This window comes from Lithobates pipiens, unplaced genomic scaffold, assembly GCF_037356315.1.
Source record: "Lithobates pipiens isolate NorthernLeopardFrog02 unplaced genomic scaffold, aLitPip1_a1.2 Scaffold_13, whole genome shotgun sequence".
NCBI classification, from domain to species: Eukaryota; Metazoa; Chordata; class Amphibia; order Anura; family Ranidae; genus Lithobates; species Lithobates pipiens.
In genome coordinates this window covers 282,634,910-282,654,241 of record NW_027507718.1, presented here as the reverse complement: position 1 = coordinate 282,654,241, position 19,332 = coordinate 282,634,910, and the positions used below count along the sequence as shown (strand labels likewise).

Here is a 19,332-nt window from a genome sequence, read left to right as displayed (position 1 = left end):
AACCAAAACCTTTCATGTCTTGGTGTTTTCACTCAACTCCATCTGAAAACCTTGGTTAGAAGGCCCCTTTAAGTAAATAATTGTTTCCATTTTTATTACATGTATTCTTACATGGTACAAGTTTAAAGTGGTAGTAAAACCGCTGAATTTTTTATTTTTTTTAATACCTGTAAGGGAAAAGGTATAATGAGCTAGTATGCACCGCATACTAGCTCATTATGAAATACTTACCTTAGAACGAAGCCCCGACATCTCGCCCGATACACGCCGAGGGAGCTGACATGTTCCCTCGGCGTGTCCTCCGGATATCGCGGCTCCGGTGCTGTGAGTGGCCGGAGCCGCGATATCGCCACTCCCGCACATGCACGCGGGAGATTTCTTCCCGGCAGGGTCCGGCGTCTGCTAGGCCTCCAGCCGAGAATCCCCTGTGCACATGCGCCGCTGCAGTCAGCGGCTCATTGCGAGGGGAATATCTCCTAAACCTGTATGTTTTTTTTTACCTACAGGTAAGCCTTATTATAGGCTTACCTATAGGTAAAAGTAAAAAAATAGACTATACAACCGCTTTAAAGGGGTTGTAAACCCTCAAGGGTTTTCACCTTAATGCATTCTATGCATTAATGTGAAAAACCTTCTGTAGTGCTGCAACCCCCCCAAGCCCCTGTTTTACTTACCTGAACCTGATCTTTCTCCGGCCGGGTACGAGCACCCCAGCTATGGCTGGTGTCTCGTGTCCTGATTGGATAGTTTGATAGCAGCACAGCCATTGGCTCCCGCTGGTGGTCAATCATATCCTATGATGCGGGCGCCGGGTGGGGGGGGGGGGGAACGTTGCCGGATCCTGCATTCTGTATGAATGAACACAGAAGCAGGACTCGGGAGCGCTCCCTCATGGGTGTCCACCTTAGGAGAGCGCTTCTCCAATGTGGGCACTCCATGCAGGGAGGAGCCATCAGCGCCACCGGGGGACCCCAGAAGAGGCAGATCAGGGCCACTCTGTGCAAAACGAACTGGTAAGTATAACATGGTTGTTATTTAAAAAAAAAAAAAAAACGACGGTTTCTAATCCCTTTAAATATCCAAATCCTGTATTGGCCTCCTGTGATACTTTGCACAGCATTATCAGAAGAAGGGAGGCAGCACTATGTTACATAATGCTGTACACCTAAAGCCCTATACACACGATCAGAATATCGTACAAAAAATACTGATTTTGAAGCAATAGTACATTTATCTGATCATTACTACACAGCTTTCATCTGAAATTTTCCAAAGGGATAAACATGATACCAGATCATACGATTTTCATTTAATCAGTACAGTTTTCACCTAAAAATACAATATAATTACATTACATCGCTTCCAAATTTTTATTCTGTTGTAAGAGAAGTTTTGTATTTTAGTAACCTATTCGCTTTTGATATGGAGACTTGCATGCAAAAAAAAAACAAAAAACAGACGAACATTGGTCCGATAATCTCATTGTGTGTACTAGGTTTAAGGCCTCATTCACACAGGGCATTTTAATGCCTGCCCCATACAGGGCCGTGTTTACTGGCATGGGGATGCACAGGTGTTGTGTGCATCTCTATGCTGACAGTCCCATTGCTGTCTATTGGGATGCAGCTGCTCCACGGAGACAGCGGCTGCCCCCAATGAGGGAGGGATTAGGCTGCCATTTACCACTGTGTATATGCCCACATGTGTGACTTTATAGTTACATGGGCTGCTCAGATATGATAGGGAGGAAATGCTCAGCACAGGAACTCACTGAAAACTGAGCATGAGCAGAGTTGCTACCACAGCTGCAAAATTCCTAGCTGAATTGGAAACATAAACACAAGATGGAAATAGAGAGCAGCAGGATCAACCAGGTTTTTTTTAGAATACAGAAAACTAAACCCATAGTGACTGAGTGAGTATGCACAGCATGTAATACACCCTTTATTGATCATTTTTATGATGCTGGTTCACACTTTAACTGTAATGCAGTTTTCAGAGAAGTCTCGGGGAGTGTAAGACATAGCTGAGCTGTCTGGCGAGGGTTGCTATAGTCCTGGTGGCAGTCTTTCAATAAACCTGTTAGGTGGATTTTGGTGTGCAGCTATTTTTTCTATTTGGTCTACAGGGGTTTCTGGGTGACATGATTGACTGTACACAGTTGCAAATCCTGTTACCTTTAAGGCAGTTTACATATATATATATATATATATATATATATATATATATATATTTTTTTTTTTTTTTTTTTTTTTTTTTTTTCAGCTGCGCATTTACCTGTTTCTTCGGAGTTCAGCTTTATAGCATTCTTAAAGCCTAAGTCTTTTAAAAAAAATCAGCACAAGGGATATTGCTTACCATCAATGTGATGTACCCCATATGCCAACACAATTTTCCGTTATGATGGGGATTAATAGAGTGAGGGAGCTGTGACAGGCGCTCATCAAGAGTGCCTGAGTATGCCCGCTACCCTTCTCCATTCATAGAAACTGGTACTACAATTTCCATAGATTAAACTTGAGCCAAAAATGAACGATTGGCAGATGATTGAAAGGTAAGCTTGGGCTTTTCAGGGTAACTCAACTTTCATGGGGAAAAAAGAGAAAAATCCCAGAAGTCTGCATTAGGATACATGTCAGATTTTGGGCACCCCCTGCAACAAAAATGTCACTGAGAGATACTCCCAAAGGGAAATCATATCTAAGGAGATGCAGACCCTGCCACTTTCCTACTTAAAGCCCTAAAGGTGCAGCAACTGATAGATAATTATAAAATCACTTCAATTAGATTCACTCTACTCATGGACACAGATGAACAGACAGCTATTTCTTCAAAATAACAAAAGGTAGGAATCTGCAACAACATTGGTTAAAATCTCTGAAATGTACATAGATCACCCAGAGGGAATTGTTTTTTTCTTTACAAAAGTGGAGTTACCCTTTAAAGCTGAAGTTTAACCGTTTCAGCCCCGGAAGATTTTACCCCCTTCCTGACCAGATCACTGCGATTCGGCACTATGTCGCTTTAACTGACAATTGAGTGGTTGTGCAACGTTGCACCCAAACTAAATTTTCCCACAAATAGAGCTTTCTTTTGGTGGTATTTGATCACTTATGCTTTTTTATTTTTTGCGCTTTAAACAAAAAAAAACAAAAAAAAGAAAATTTTGAAAAAAATGCATTATTTTTTACATTTTGCTATAATAAAGATCCCCCAAAAATATACATAAAAAATATTTTTTTTCTCAGTTTAGGCCCATATGTATTCTTCTACATATTTTTGGTAAAACAATCGCAATAAGCGCATATTGATTAGTTTACACAATAGTTATAGCATCTAAAAAATAGGGGACAGTTTTATGGCATTTTTATTTTAAATTTTTTTGTTGTTTATTAGTAATGGCAGCAATCTGCGTTTTTTATCGGGACTGCGACATTATGGCGGAAACATCGGACAATTTTGACACTATTTTGGGACCATTGTCATTTATACTGTGATCAGTGCTATAAAAATGCACTGATTACTGTGTAAATGGCAGGTTAATCTGACAGCATTTAGTAAATATTTAGTAAATATTCCTGCTCATACCTGGCATATTTACTTAACCGCAAGATTTAATTTAGAAATGCAAGTATTTCCCACATACCTAATGTTCACAAATATTCATATTTAGAGGATATAGAACATCGCCTAATCACCAAATCAATTTTTCTCTGATAATATTTATCTTCTGTGATCACTTCTGGTTCATATTCGGTCCATTTATTCAATGAGGGCCCCAGAATTGTAATATACAGTAACTAGGGACTCACACAGGTGTCATTGGCCCCATCCATGGCTATAAAATAAAGTCAAAAGGCCATTGTACATGTTACTGGGACTCCACCAAACAAGCACCTCCATGGCCACCAAACTCCTATGAGTAACATTTCACATTTTTTTAAATGTATGAGTGAGCCTACTACAGCCTCAGAGAGCTGATAAGGTAGGAGAATCCCATATACCCTATAGCTGTGCCTTGGTCATGGTCATGATTTTGTTAAAAACTATTTTTTTTTATTTGAATAAGATGAGAAATTAGTACAGGGAAGAAGAAGACAACACAGAGAAACAAACATCTCTATAGATGGAAGAATGAGCCATACACATTCGTTTGGCATAGTTTGCAAGAATGATATGATTTTTACCACTGTTATGGCGGTTTGTTTTATGCCATAGTCATGTGTACAGCTCATTCATCTCAGGTATGTTCTGTTCTATTCCACCCTGCAGCTAATTCTTGTCTCTTCTGTATTTTGTCACAAGTGACAGTGAAGAGAAATAAAAGATATAAAAATACAAGGTGTAGCAGCAATAGTTAAATAAAAAACGATATATATATATATATACTGTTTATATACATATATATTCATATATATATATATATATATGTGTGTATATATACGTGTATATGTATATGTGTATATATATATAGAAGCATCATATTGAGACATATTTTAATTCAGGGTGCTGTGGTGAACATTTACCAAAAGAACAGCAAATATATTACATTGTGCATTCACTGTCATTTGTAGGAAAAAAGTATTTTTGATTAATGGATGATGTATTGTAAATGATAATTTTTGGGTTCTCCATGGTTGGTTACAGAACACATGTCCGAATTGCTACCTTGTAGGAAAACAGCTGTGGTACCATATATAGGAAAATAAAAGAATCTTAATTTTATCTTCCTATAAGCTATGTCCATATCAGATTGTAATGAATTTATCATTTGATTTTATTACATTGGATACATTCTTCTGTAACAATGCACTTACCAACTTGCATCTGCAATGTAACATTTTTGGTATATTAAAAACATGTATAAATCATGTACACAAAATGATAAAATTAGGCCCAGTAGAGAATTCAATAGTGTCTATATTTTACTTAGGATATAGATAGATAGATAGATAGATAGATAGATAGATAGATAGATAGATAGATAGATAGATAGATAGATAGATAGATAGATAGATAGATAGATAGATAGATAAATAGATACTGTGGATATATTGATTGCAAGCTCTTATAAGCTTAATCCTTTTGTATTTAATTGTAATGTAATTGTCCTATTTCTCTTTATATTGTAAAGTGCTGTGCAAACTTTTGCCACTATATAAATCCTGTATAATGATATATCTATATATAATATATATTATAATATATTATTATTGATCCTGTATAATAATACAATATATATATATGTATATATATATATATATATATATATATATATATATATATATATATATATATATATATATAAATACAGAGAGAGAGAGGGGATAATATTCCCCTTTCTCTCTTTATTATTTATTTATATATATATCTATATATATATATATATATATATCTATATATACATCTATCTATATATATATATACATATATATATATATATATATATATATATATATATATATATATATATATATATATATAATTGTATTTTTTTAAAAATTTGTATTATTATACAGCATTAATAATAATAAATTATATATATATATATATATATATATATATATATATATATATACTGAGAGAGAGAGATGGGGGGGGGGGGATATTCTCTCTCTCTCTATTATACAGGATTTTTATAGAGCCAACATATATACATATATTTATATACTTTATTTGTTATGGATAAACACAAATACTTGACTAATCAAACATATATATCTATAGATATATATTTACAGATATATATAGATACATATAAATATTTTAAAAAAAATTTATGAGGTAAAAACAATTACTTGGAAAAAACATAGTTAATAGATACAAAAAGACAAAAATATTGTAAAAAGCTAAACTGTATAGTTGAAGCCATTCTTGTTGCAATACACAGAACAGCATATTGGCAGTCCCAATATCAATAATAATTAAGTTTATCATAAGAACAGGATCAGCAAACCTTATATAAATATTTGGAATCCCTTTCTTCTACTGTACCTATAGTAGATGATTAGATGGCCTATTCAGGGTGAGATCAAAGGGTAAGAATGTACAAACAAATCCAAACACACAAGTGTCACGATTGGAATGACATCATCAGTCCCTACACAATAATGACAGTTCAGTCCTCTGTGCTTCCTATGGCATATAACCCATTAATTCCTCTAAGCACAAGCCATGTATTGTTACAAGTGCTAAATATTTGGTTTCCTTTTCACTTCTTTTGAATTTCTTACAGATCTGACTTAAGTGCAGATGTCATTTAAAAGGAAACGGGTTAAAAAAAAAAAAAGAAAAAAAAAAAAGCAGTATTTTGATGTCGGTTTCCCTGCAGCTTTTTCCTTTCCTGCTCTCCTAATGATCAGCATCCTCTCCTTATCAGTGCAATCTCCTCCTCCCCCGAATATTGCACAGCGCACAGTCGTGCAGGTTTGTGTTGTCTACAGTTCAGGCTGGGGAGCTCCCATCACATAAATCATCATCCTGCTCTTCTTTATAGAACTGAAAAGTTTTCAGGACTGGGATCATCTCCAGCCCACATGAAAGGGTCCAGAGATAGGGCAGACAGCATCCCTTTTAATGAGACTCACACAGCTCAATGCTGAGTCTAGAATAAACACACCCTGCAGTCCCACAAACTTCCTCCCCACTTAAAAGAAGCAAACAAACCTGAGATTCATTAGTCCATAGACCACAATTTAGTGCTGGCTACACACAGCTTTATCAGGGAGCTATGGGGAAGAGGGCTTACCCCAAGCTCATTAACCACTTCCTCACCTTCCACTTTATTCACATGGACATCCTCTGTTATAGATTATACAAGCTGAAATATTAGCTTTCATTAAGAAAATACCAAAGCAGCATGATCCAATCGTCTAGCCTCTTCCCAAATCCGTTCTGCATGCATGAATTGTACTATTTTTTTATTATTACCGGCTGCCAGACACATAAAGGGGTTGCAACAGTATACAGGCATACCCCACTTTTAAGTACACAATGGGGTTTATTTACTAAAGCTGGGAAGTGCAAAATCAGGCTCACTTCTGCATAGAAACCAATGAGCTTCAAACCCCAGCTTATTTATTTAAGCTTTGGTAATAAAACCTGGAAGCTCATTGGTTTCTATGCAGAATTGAGCCTGATTTTGCACTTTCCAGCTTTAGTAAATAAACCCCCATTGTGTACTCAAAAGTGGGGTATGCCTGTAAAGCTGAAATATATAGAAAATGCAGAAAATAAAAATACTGGCCAAATATTCGTTAATAATCCTAATATTATACTAATAATATTAATAATATACTGGATGCTTGACAAGCTTATAAATATTGTATGTATGAATCAAATTTATATGCATGCCTGAGTATATATATATATATATATATATATATATATATATATATATATGTGTGTGTGTGTGTGTGTATATATATATATATATATATATATACATCTAATATATATATATATATATATATATATATATATATATATATATATATATATACATTTGTGACCACAGAGAGAGACACAGTGATGATGATGATGATGATGATAATGATTAAACGATGTGATATTTGGAGGTCATCCTAAAACTGTCACAGTCCTAGTTTGCTCAAGGTTTTTCTTACAAAGCAATCAGCCTTGCTCTCAGTAATCATTACACTGCACATTTATTGCCCTATCTCACAGCTTGCAATGGAGTCTGGGGCAGGGAAAAGGTGCTCTAAAAATTAGTATGTAAATCCTAGCAATTAGCATGAGGGAGAAAATAGGATTTCCATCGGCAATATGTGTGAATCTGGAGTAATGTGTCAGTAACTTACAAATCACTGACTGGCCTCTCATCAGTCATCTTTTGGAGGGCTTTACAGAGTGTCACTGTGCAGGGGGGATGGTGAAGGGAGAAGAAAGAAAGAAAGAAAGAAAGAAAGAAAGAAAGAAAGAAAGAAAGAAAGAAAGAAAGAAAGAAAGAAAGAAAGAAAGAAAGAAAGAGAAAGAAAGAAACTATTATTGAAGAAGGAATAGAGGAAGGTAGGGAGGATAGCTACTATTAAAGAAAGAAAGAAATAAGGAAAGAAAGAAAGAAAAAAAAAGAAAGAACGAAAGAAAGAAAAAGAATAAAATAAGCTATTATTGAAGAAGGAAGGAAGGTAGAGAGGATAGCTAGTATTAAAGAAAGAAGGAAAGAAAGAAAAAGCAAGTAAGGTAGCTACAAGGAAAGAAAGAAAGAAAGAAAGAAAGAAAGAAAGAAAGAAAGAAAGAAAGAAAGAAAGAAAGAAAGAAAGAGCAAGTAGGATAGCTACTAGGAAAGAAAGAAAGAAAGAAAGAAAGAAAGAAAGAAAGAAAGAAAGAAAGAAAGAAAGAAAGTATATACTATTAAAGAAGGAAGGATAGCCACTAATAAATAAGGAAGGATAGAAAGAAAGGATGAAGGGAACGAAGGAAGGAAGGAAGGAGGAAGAAAGGAAGGGGAAAAAGAAAGAAAAAAAAGGCTACTATTAAAAAAAAGTGGAGAAAGAAAGGAGGATAAAAAGAAAGAAGCATAGCTAATAATCAAGAAAGAATAGCTACTACCAAAAAATGAAACAGCCGGTATTTTAAGAGAAAAAAATAGCTAATATTGCAGAGTATATATACAGTGCCATTGTCGGATTTTTTGTCTAAGAAAAGCCTGTTCATGTGAAACTAACACAAGAATATTTTTACCAAATAGATAAAAACTAAGCATGATGGAGTGCTCTGACTTTGAAGTGTGAATGGATTGGATGTATATATCAGGGTGTATATTAGGAAGGACTGCACACAGGGTTGTTACAGGGGGATGGAGGTGAATCTGAGCTACCAAGATGAATTGGACCCTTGTGTATTGAGTGTTGGCCAGCAGGCAGTGAGTGGTGCAGTTGGTGCCAGTGAAGAGGGTGCCATGAACATGCTCACCTCCACATCCCAGATGCCCTTTTCCTAATAGAAGCTCCTAGACTTACCAGCTTTCTTCTCCCCCGTTCTCTCTGCTAATAATAACCTCTTGAGATCCCCGCTTCTCAGGAACGACTCTATCCTTCATCATTCAAATGTGAATCTGCTTGGTGTTATTTCTGTTTGATCTCAGCTTAGTCTTCCACCCAACATTAGAAAAGCTCTCCCCGGCTGCATGCCTCTGGGAGATGGGGGTATTAGAAGACTTGCCTATGGGGAGGGGGACAACGTGCCACCCAGAATTCTATATATCTTTTTCTGCATCATACTTTTTTTTTGTTGTTGTTGCAGGTTTGCTAATTTCTGTTTCAAGTGTTTATTTTTTTATTTTTTATTTTTTACTATTCAATATGCGCATCTATTTTACACAGCACTGGCTGCAGTTGATGTGTTTTAGAAAGTTTTGACTGTATAGTGTTACTGTGACATGTAGGGGTGACACATTGAGGGGTGCCCGGGTGACGTCACCCCACCCTTGCCATGAAGCTGGTGTGAAGTTGATCACATGCAATGTGAACCCTGGAAAGGTTCTCAGCAAGAAATGCACACCTGCCCTACTTATTAGATATTTCTCCTCTGTTTTCCTTAATTGCTATTATTAGGAGTATTTCATTTTGGACTGTTTGCCTCCCCCTAGTTTTTTTTCTTCCTCTCCCTCCCTTCCACTCTCATCTTGTCCCCTCCTGCCCCTTCATTTGCTGAGCTGGTGTGTGTCTGTTTCCCTCCTCTATCAGCAAGCTGTCAATCAGTGCGGCGGCTTCTCTTTCATCTCTTTCCACCGCCTCCTCCCCTACAGCAGACAGAGAGAGAGAGAGAGAAGGGGGAGGAAGGAGAGAGGGAGGGGGGCACAGGAGGAGGGGGATGTTAAAGTTACATTACACAAACACACACTGCTTGCCCCTTCACATTTCACAGGGATAACCAGGCTGCCTTCCTCCTAACCCACCCAGAGCCGCACACAACCAAGAGGACCTGTTCCCACATGGAATAAGTTGAGGGGGCTTTCTGGAGTTCTACCTAGAGGGGTCTACAAGAAGAGCCTGAGGTTCTCACTCACTAGCCAGGGTCATCGCAGGGGTCTCCTAGCTTTCCAGAGTCATCACAGTGGTCTCCTTGCCTTCCAGGGTCATCACAAGTGGGACCCATTACCTGTCATCTCAGAGGACCTCATTGCCCCAGAGGACTACAAGAACAAAGAAGGATCATATACTTTGTAAACCTTTGTGGCAAGATCTTTTTTTTTTTCTTTCTCTGCTCTCTGCTCAGACATCCTTCTGGTTTACTCAGCCCTGAGTCATAGGCTGGGACAAACTTCTCTCCACTCTTAGTCACACTAACAACAAACTTTTTTTATTTTCTTTGTCGCTTTCCATGGGACGCTAGAGAAAAGAAAGTTTCGATGGTAACACAAGAAGCCCTTTGAAGAGTGAGATTGTCCCCCCAGGATCTGATCAGACGTGGTGAGCCCTGGATCCTCAGGCAGAGGAGCAGAAGATCGCTCTGCTGCTGCAGCCGCCTGCCCACTGATTCGGATTTACTCTGCTTTTGGGGGGGCTGGGAAAGTGGGGGGGGGAAAGTTTGCAGCTTCGGTTGGATTTCTAATCCTCTGTGAACAGTAGTGGTTGTATTCTGTCACAGAGCCATGCCTCAGCTCTCTGGAGCAGGGGGAGGCAATGGAGGTGGTGGGGACCCTGAGTTGTGTGCCACCGATGAGATGATTCCGTTCAAGGATGAAGGGGATCCCCAAAAGGAGAAGATCTATGCGGAGATCAGCCACCCGGAGGAAGAGGGGGACCTGGCAGATATCAAGTCTTCTTTGGTCAATGAGACTGAAATCCCGAACAGCAACAGCCACGAGGTAACTACAAGTCAAGTCTGGCAGGGGGAAGCCCATGGGTGGTCAGTTGTTGGGGGGGGGGGGAGGGGGGTTCAGTTCATGTGCATTGTGTAGGGTTAGCTGATGCATTGTCCTAGGGATCATTCAAAGTTTACAGGTAAGAAAAACAGCAGCAGTGTGACACCGATCAGCAGGGGATGGTGCCTTTACCTGCATAGCAGGTCTTTTATGAGTGTTTTTCATATGTTAATGTCAGTTTGTCTGGGACATTGCTTCAACTGTGGTGCACATCAATGACACTCTTTCTACTTTAGTAGCATTGACAGTTTACATCAGCCTTTTTATACCAGAGGACCCCATAGCATGGTTTTCAGGTCTTATGAAACCTCTAAAACTGGTTCTTTGGGGGGTCAGTAGGAAACATGCCTCTTACATTGGAGGGTCAGAAGTAAATATGCCCATTACATTGATAGTCAGTGGGAAGAATGGAACCCTTACTTTGGGGGTCAGTCAGAAGAATGCCACTTATATTGGTGGTCAGTAGGAAGAATGCCCCTTATATTGGTGGTCAGTAGGAAGAATGGAACCTTTACATTGGTGGTCAGTAGGAAGAAAGGAACCTTTACATTGAGAATCAGTGGCAAGAATGCCCCTTACATTGGTGGTCAGTGCGAAGAATGGAAACCTTACATTGGGGGTCAGTGGGAAGGATGCCCCTTATATTGGTGGTCAGTAGGAAGAATGGAACCTTTACATTGATGGTCAGTAGGAAGAAAGGAACCCTTACATTGAGAATCAGTGGCAAGAATGCCCCTTACATTGTTGGTCAGTGCGAAGAATGGAAACCTTACATTGGGGGTCAGTGGGAAGGATACCCCTTATATTGGTGGTCCGTAGGAAGAATGGAACCTTTACATTGGTGGTCAGTAGGAAGAAAGGAACCCTTACATTGAGAATTAGTGGCAAGAATGTCCCCTACATTGGTGGTCAGTAGGAGGAATGGAACCCTTACATTGGTGGTCAGTGGGAAGAATGGAACCTTTACATTGGTGGTCAGTGGGAAGAATGGAACCTTTACATTGGTGGCCAGTAGGAAGAATGGAACACTTACATTGGGGGTCAGTAGGAAGAATGCCCTTTACATTGGTAACCAGAACACCACCCTTCCAGGCATGGGGGTTGATTTACTAAAACTTGAGAGTGCAAAATCTGGTGCAGCTATTCATGGTAGCCAATCAGCTTCTAGGTCCAGCTTGATCAATTAAGCTTTGACAATAAAACCTGGACGCTGATTGGTTTCTTTACAGAGTTGTGCTAGATTTTGCACTCTCAAGTTTTAGTAAATGAACCCTATGGGGTCATGCAGCTGGTCCTGCCAAGTGGCATTGGCCTCAAAACAACGCAGGCACCATCAGATGGGAGGTTAACGAGCCACAGCTCAAGAAAGCCCAAGCAACATCTAAAGGAACTATTTGGTTCCACAGAACCCTGGTTGAAAATGGCTGGTCTAAATTAAGTGAAGAAAACTAAAAAAAAATGGAGCTGCCTCCGATAGTAGCAAGTGATATCCTAAATGGTTGCTGTGGGTAACATCATCACTTTTACAGGACCAAGGAATATGGTTGCTATGGACATCAGCTGCACCTTTTTTTCAGTTTTCATGAATCATCCCCTTTTGCACCTGGAGTGGTCACTTTTGAATGATTAGGACAGTGGAAGATGCTAGCTGATTGGTTGCTATGGCTTACTGCACTTTATTCTTTGTTGTCTACTTTAGATAATGAGGCAGAGAGCCATCAGCATGCCTAGGCATTCACATAAAAGCCATGATCTTTAGTAGCGCAGTATTTGTCATGTCACAGTTCACTTCATATGTGCAATCTGTTTGTAACATGAGAATTTTTAGGCTTTACAGCAAAGTGCTTTCCCTGACCCCTTGTGAACTAGGTGCTCCTGTGGCCTTATAAAGCATCATCACCACTTTTCATCTAAGCATTGGTATGTGTGCAAGGACCACTGACAGGATTGTGTTATTCCATGAGTGGGCCCAAGGAACAGGACATTCTGATGGGTCCTGACACATTGCTAAATCATTTTATTCCAGAATTTACCTTATGAGGAGATTTACCACTCAAATTATATTTCAAGCCAAAACTTTTTTTTTTTCCATTTTGGATGGTGAATTTTGGATTTCTCATTATCCAGATTTTCCTTCACTTTCTGTCCTGTAGACTTAACAGCAAGTGAAATAATATATTTCTAATGAGCAAGTGTCCCCATAGGAAGATTTCCTATTTATTTCTATTCAGGTGACAACTAAAAATTTAAAATTTTCCCCTACATTAATTCCTGGTGACACAGGGGACTAGTACAGTTAAAGAGGATCAATTTCCCTAACAGGGGCACAGACAGCAATAAAAACCTGACAGGTGTTCTAACCCCAAACCACTCTATCCAAATCTAAAATAACATTGTTTTGCCTTTAGATATATGTTAAGCTTCTTTTAGGATCACAGTAGGAAACATAAAATGTAGCAATGATTTAGTTAGGCTGGAATGATTAGGTGTAAACATAACATTGTATATATTTTTTTTAATGTTGCCAATAATGTTTATAATCACAAGACTCACCAAATTCAATAGTATACTTTTGTTTTCAAAACAAAGGGATCTTTTCATTTCCTAGAGCTTCAGAGGGTTCAGATAAAATCTGCTTTATAGAATCCAAATGCTAACACTTGGAAGTCTTTTGGTGGGCCCAAAGTTCTGGAGGGGGGGGGGGGGGGGGGCAAAGGGCTTTTTGCCTGTTTAATAATATGGCTGTGATCATATAAACAGTTACAGATATCCAGGTAATAAGATAGAAAAACAAATTATTTTCTCTGTATATTCATAAGAAAATGTATTTATAGCTAATTTTGAATAGACATAAATTATTTATTAGTGGGGCATATTGACTGACAGTAATTGCATTATATATTGCTAGCACAGTGGAAGTGAGATGGTCTAAACCAGGGATGTCATGAATCTGAGCATCGCTTTCAGCATGCGGTAGTCTATGGGTTAATATGTGAGTGATAACAAGCACCTAAAAGCATTGCAAATTTGTTAGATCTTAGTGACTGTTCCCTTTTCTCCATAGGAAAGGGATCTGGCCCTTCACTTTGTATGCGCTACATCACCAAGTTGTCGGCAGATAATGGAAAATGTCTTGGTAGGTTGGTAGGTTTGAGATTTCTGCAATGACAGCGAGCTCTCTCATTGCCTGTTGTTCTTTGTGACATGCATAGGAAGATTAAAAGGTTACTAAAGGTTTGCCAGAAAGTCTTTGTTCACTTCAAACAGCCTATCAAGTTTCAGTTTCTTTATTTCCACTTAACCTGATGGGGTGTCTAAACAGAACATAGACTTTCGGCTGGACTGGGAAGCCACTAGTAAATCACCCCAGTGTGTGTCCAGTATGTAAGATTAGGCTATCAGTAACACATCCTGGCACAGTGCCATGTTGTGTTATTACATGCCTTCTTACACTGATGTCCTAACTCTCCTCTTGGCAAGAAGCCTATTGACAAAGGTAACACATTTTGGATTGATATATTTTTTTAAACCATGATTAATTTTTTTTTTCAACTTTCATTCTTTGGTAATGCAACAGTGACCATAAACCTTGGACATGTCTTATGTTTGACTGCAAGTGAATGTGAGACAAAGAGGTATTTTCATTAAGAATCAAAGTGGAAAACTGGAAGTGGTTCAAAAGGAGGCAGTCAGATTGTCCACAGTTTTACCTGCATGGAAAAACGAGAGAGGACATATGATTGGCTATTGTGGCTAACGTGCCTTTTTTTTAAATCTAACATTCCCTGTTATTTCAAATCAAGGTTGTGTTATTGACTACCACCAAATTTACTGACAGTCAATTAAATGTCATCTCAATGTCTTCAGTAAACATCATTTTTTTTATTTATTTTTAAATTGGTGACATTCATTCTGACATTTGATGGACAATACATAGGTGGTAGTAAACTGGGCCTGAATACATCACTTTATATCCCCTAGTAGTTGAAAAGGCTCCTCAGTGACTGCATTTTCTATTTATATGTATGTAATAAAAACTAGACCAAAAGCACAGTACATGAGATATAAAATATGTCAATATTTCCCTTCATTATGCCTGTAAAATGTATTTTAGGTCACTTCTCCTATAACATTAATCCAGGGGTATAGTCAGTAAATGTTAACCAAATCTAGTAAACGTGGTGCCCCAGATTTTTGTTCAATAAATTAAAAGAAAACAGGATGCTAGAGCTGACCACAGATTTACAAACCAGCTGAAGCTGACCACAGGTCTTAGTCTAACATTAAGGTCAGAGAGCTTGTGTAGGGGGGGGGGGGTTGTCAAGTGCCAAACATGCAAAGCTTTTGTGGACTTTATATTTATTTTAATAATTCGGTTTTTTTCCAGCATAATCAAAGAAAATATTGCAAATTTAACACTCTGGAAGTTAATCCAGCTGTAAATATGTACAGTAAGGTCAATCAGAGACAGGCAGATATCTTGTTGAGGATGGCTGGTGCTGAAAGACCTGCCTGTCCACAGCTTGTGCCACACTACAGACTTCTTTACAATTCAACCAGCGCTTGGAACGCGCTCAGTAAAAGCTTTGCTCCCTTTTTTCCATAGAAAAGAGAATGACCGACTACCAGGCACAAAGATGATTTCCAGAATCTTTTTGTGCAATAAGGACAATTTACGAGAATCATAGGTGTTTTTTTTTTTTTTTTTACTAAATCTTTACATGGCTGAATTAATGCAAACAATGCTCAGATCAGATGCTGCTTTTATCGAGCTATGCATGACCAGCCTAAGGGGTCTATGACAACCGGATTATTCCATGAGAGGAAGCTGGTGTGAGCATCTACTGCAATATTTATATTTTTAGGAGTTAACGTGCAAGCATTAACTATTGCATGTTATGACTTGTTGGTCATGTAAACATAGAAAATGGAGAGATAATCTAGTTTACATGAGCTAAAATATAATTGTCTCTCTATATCTCTCTCTAGATATGGGTATGGTGGTGCAGCATTCTTGTTGACAGCAAGCATATCTTTCAGCTGTCATGTTGATCAGTGATACATCAATCTCTTACCATCCTAATGGTGCCCATAGACCAACCTCTCTTACCACAATAATGGTGCTGACCACCCTAATGGTGCCCATAGACCAACCTCTTTTACCACCCTAATGGTGCACATAGTCCACCATCTCTGACCACCCTAATGGTGCCCATAGACTGGGGATATGCAATTAGCAGACCTCCAGCTCTTGCAGAACTACAAGTCCTGTGAGGCATAGCAAGACTGAAAGCCACAATCATGACACCCAGAGCCATGATGGGAATTGTAGTTTTGTAACAGCTGGAGGTCCGCTAATTACATCAAAATACATCTCTTACAACCCTAATGGTGCCAATAAACCACCATCTCTGACCACCTTAATGGTGCCCATAGACCAACCTCTCTTACAACCCTAATGGTGCCCAAAGGCCAACCTCTCTTACCACCTTAACTGTGTCCATAGGCCACCATCTCTGACCATTCTAAATGATACTCTCCAAGTCTGGCCTATTTTGACCTGATCAAGAAACGATACAATGTTTATGTGTCAATGAGCAAGGATTCTCAGGGGACAAAGTGACTGTAAATATTTACAAACCTTGACCAATCGTAGTTTCTTCCAATGAGATAAACTGGTTCTGGGGCTGATTATGTGTGCCTCCAACCTCCCTCTTATATTGCCAGACTAGGAATGCTTATTCCTGTTTAGTCCAGAACTGGCCCATTAGACATCGTGGGGTTGATTTACTAAAACTAGAGACTGCAAAATCTGGTACAGCTCTGCATAGAAACCCATCAGCTTTCATTTTTTTTTTTATCAAATCTTAATTTAACAAGCTGAAGTTGGAAGCTGATTGGCTACCGTGCACAGCTGCACCAGATTTTGCACTGTCCAGTTTTAGTAAATCAACCCCTATATGATATTTGGATCATGCATGTAATCAATCCCTAATGTCTATGGCCATTATTAGGTGTAGCAAACAGCGAAATGTTAATTTTAAGTTATTTAATATGTCATAACATGGAAATGTAGAGGCTGATGCACATTATAGTAGCTAATCAACCATCATTGATCTTATTACAGGTAACTTAAAGAGACTGTAAACCGCTGGGTGCTTTTTTTTTTTCAGACCTGCAAGGTAAGGCATAATGTGCTAGTATGAATCGCATATTAGCATATTATATGAAACTTACCTGAAAAAGAAGCATTCCAGCGATGTGTTGTCATCGCTGGAGGCCGCTTCCATCTTCATCCGTCTTCCTTCCAGGTGTGTGACTGGTCGGAGCCGCTATGGCATCACTTCCGCATATGCGCAGGGGAGCCGTCAATCACGGCACAGGATTCTGAAGGAACGGTCCGGGTGACTTCCTTCAGAGCGCATGCGCTGATGATGGAATTGGATGCATACATAGTAAATACCACCTAAACGGTTCAGGTAAGTATTAGGAGGGCTAAGGGGGGCTGCTGCACACAGGTTTTTTTTTTTTTTTTATCTTAATGCATAGAATGCTTTAAAGTGATTGTAAAGTTTTGTTTTTTTCCTATAAAATTAACAAACATGTCATAATTACCTGCTCTGTTGCAGTGGATTTGCACAGGATGGCCTGGATCCTCCTCTTCTCGGGTCCCTCTTCTGTGATCCTGAACCCTCCCTCCTGTTCAGTGCCCCCACGGCAAGCAACTTGCTATGGGGGCACCCAAGCCAAGTCACAGCTCTGTGTGTCCATTCAGATACAGAGCCCTGACCTGGTCCCGCTCCCTCTCTCCCCTGATTGGCTAGCTGACTTTGATTCACAGCAGTGGTAGCCAGTGGCACCACTGCTGTATCTCAGCCAATCAGAAGGGAGAATCTCAGATGGCTGAGACCCTTGTGAACATCTCTGGATATTGAGGGACCTCAGGTTAAGTGTTAGGGGGGAAGATGGGGGCTGCTGCACACAGAAGGCTTTTTGTCTAAAAGGTGAAGTCCAGCCTGAGCTTGTTTGGCTGGGCTTCTCCTATGGGTCACAGGAGTGCAATTCGTCAGAAGTCCGCTCTCTGCTGACGTCATTGGAATTAGTCCAGGCACCGCATCATCAAGGCAATAAAGTATGGATCCGCCAGGTGCCTGGACTAATGCCTGTTGCAGCCTCTCAGCAAGCCGCTGAAAGCCTGAGACATCTGCTCCCCGCACCTCCACAGCTCAGCGCTTCAGTGAGTGTGGAGGAGCAGAGTGGAGAGCTGCTGATTGAAAGGCAGCAGCTCTCCGTTCAGGGATCTGTGAGAACCGAGCCATCTGCGGTGTTCGGTGCTGCATCTACCTAGGTAAGAATGTATGGCCAAACAAAAAACATACTTATTTTTTAATGCATAGAAACCATCTGCCTTTAGAACTCATTTAACCACTTGCTTACTGGGCACCTAAACCCCTCTCCTGCCCAGACCAATTTTCAGCTTTTAGCGCTGTCACTCTTTGAATGACAATTGTGCGGTCATACAACACTGTACCCAACATTTTTATCATTTTTTTCCCCACAAGTAGAGCTTTCTTTTGGTGGTATTTGATCACCTCTGGGTAATAATAATACAAAATGTTTTATATTTTGTTAATACATTTTGCAAACAGGTAATTTTTCTCCTTCATTGATGTATGCTGATGAGGCTGCATCGATGGGCACCGATAGGCTGCGTTGATGGGCACTAATAGGCAGCACTGGTGGGAACTGATGAGTTGGCACTGGTGGATACTGATAGGTGGCATTGGTGGGCACTGAGAGGTGGCACTGATGGGTGGCACCGATGGGTGGCACTGATAGGCGGCACGGAAGGGCATTGATAGGTGGCACTGAAGGGCACTAATAGGTGGCACTGATAGGTGACACTGATGGGCACTGATAGGTAGCATTGATGGGTACTGATGGGTGGCAGTGATGGGCACTGATCAGCACTGGTAGGTGACACTGATAGGCAACACTGCTAGGTGGCACTGCTGAGGCACTGATTGGCAACACTGGTGGGCATTGATAGGTGACACTGATTGCTGGCACTGTTATGCACTGTGGGCACCGATTCATGGCACTGTGGGCACTGGCAGGCGGTACTGATTGGCACAGATGAGGCGGCTTCACCTCTTCCTCTTCAGGACAGATGTCCCTTTCACAGAAGACGGTGATTGGCTTTTTTTTCTCCTTATGCTGTCAGCGTGAGGAGGAAAAAAAAGATTACCGATTGTCTGTTTACGTCACATAGTAGTAAGGGGCCAGGATCAATCTCTTATTCCGATCTGTGATCACTTGAGTCTCGGTGACTCAGTGATCACAGTGCGTGCCGCGCACCCTGCAGGGGGTGCGTGGGAAGCGTGCAAAGGGGAGGACGTCTAATGACAGCCTCCCGGCAAAGTAGATCCGCGCTGTAGCCATCA

At 39.8% G+C, this 19,332-nt stretch overlaps 1 protein-coding gene across 8 annotated transcripts in view; it reads left to right on the top strand.

The window, feature by feature from the left end:
* The first annotated feature begins 9,855 nt into the window (after positions 1-9,855).
* LEF1 (lymphoid enhancer binding factor 1) overlaps positions 9,856-19,332 on the top strand; it is a 156,193-nt gene continuing 146,716 nt past the window's right edge. For 3 of the 8 annotated variants that reach the window (XM_077476689.1, XM_077476690.1, XM_077476691.1), the window contains exons 1-2: positions 9,856-10,831; positions 13,953-14,024. In XM_077476689.1, coding sequence (XP_077332815.1) covers positions 10,616-10,831; positions 13,953-14,024 — 288 coding nt within the window. In that variant the 5' untranslated portion in view covers positions 9,856-10,615. The remainder of the gene's footprint in view (positions 10,832-13,952; positions 14,025-19,332) is intronic. The other 5 variants (XM_077476692.1, XM_077476695.1, XM_077476696.1 and 2 more) reach the window with 3 other exon arrangements.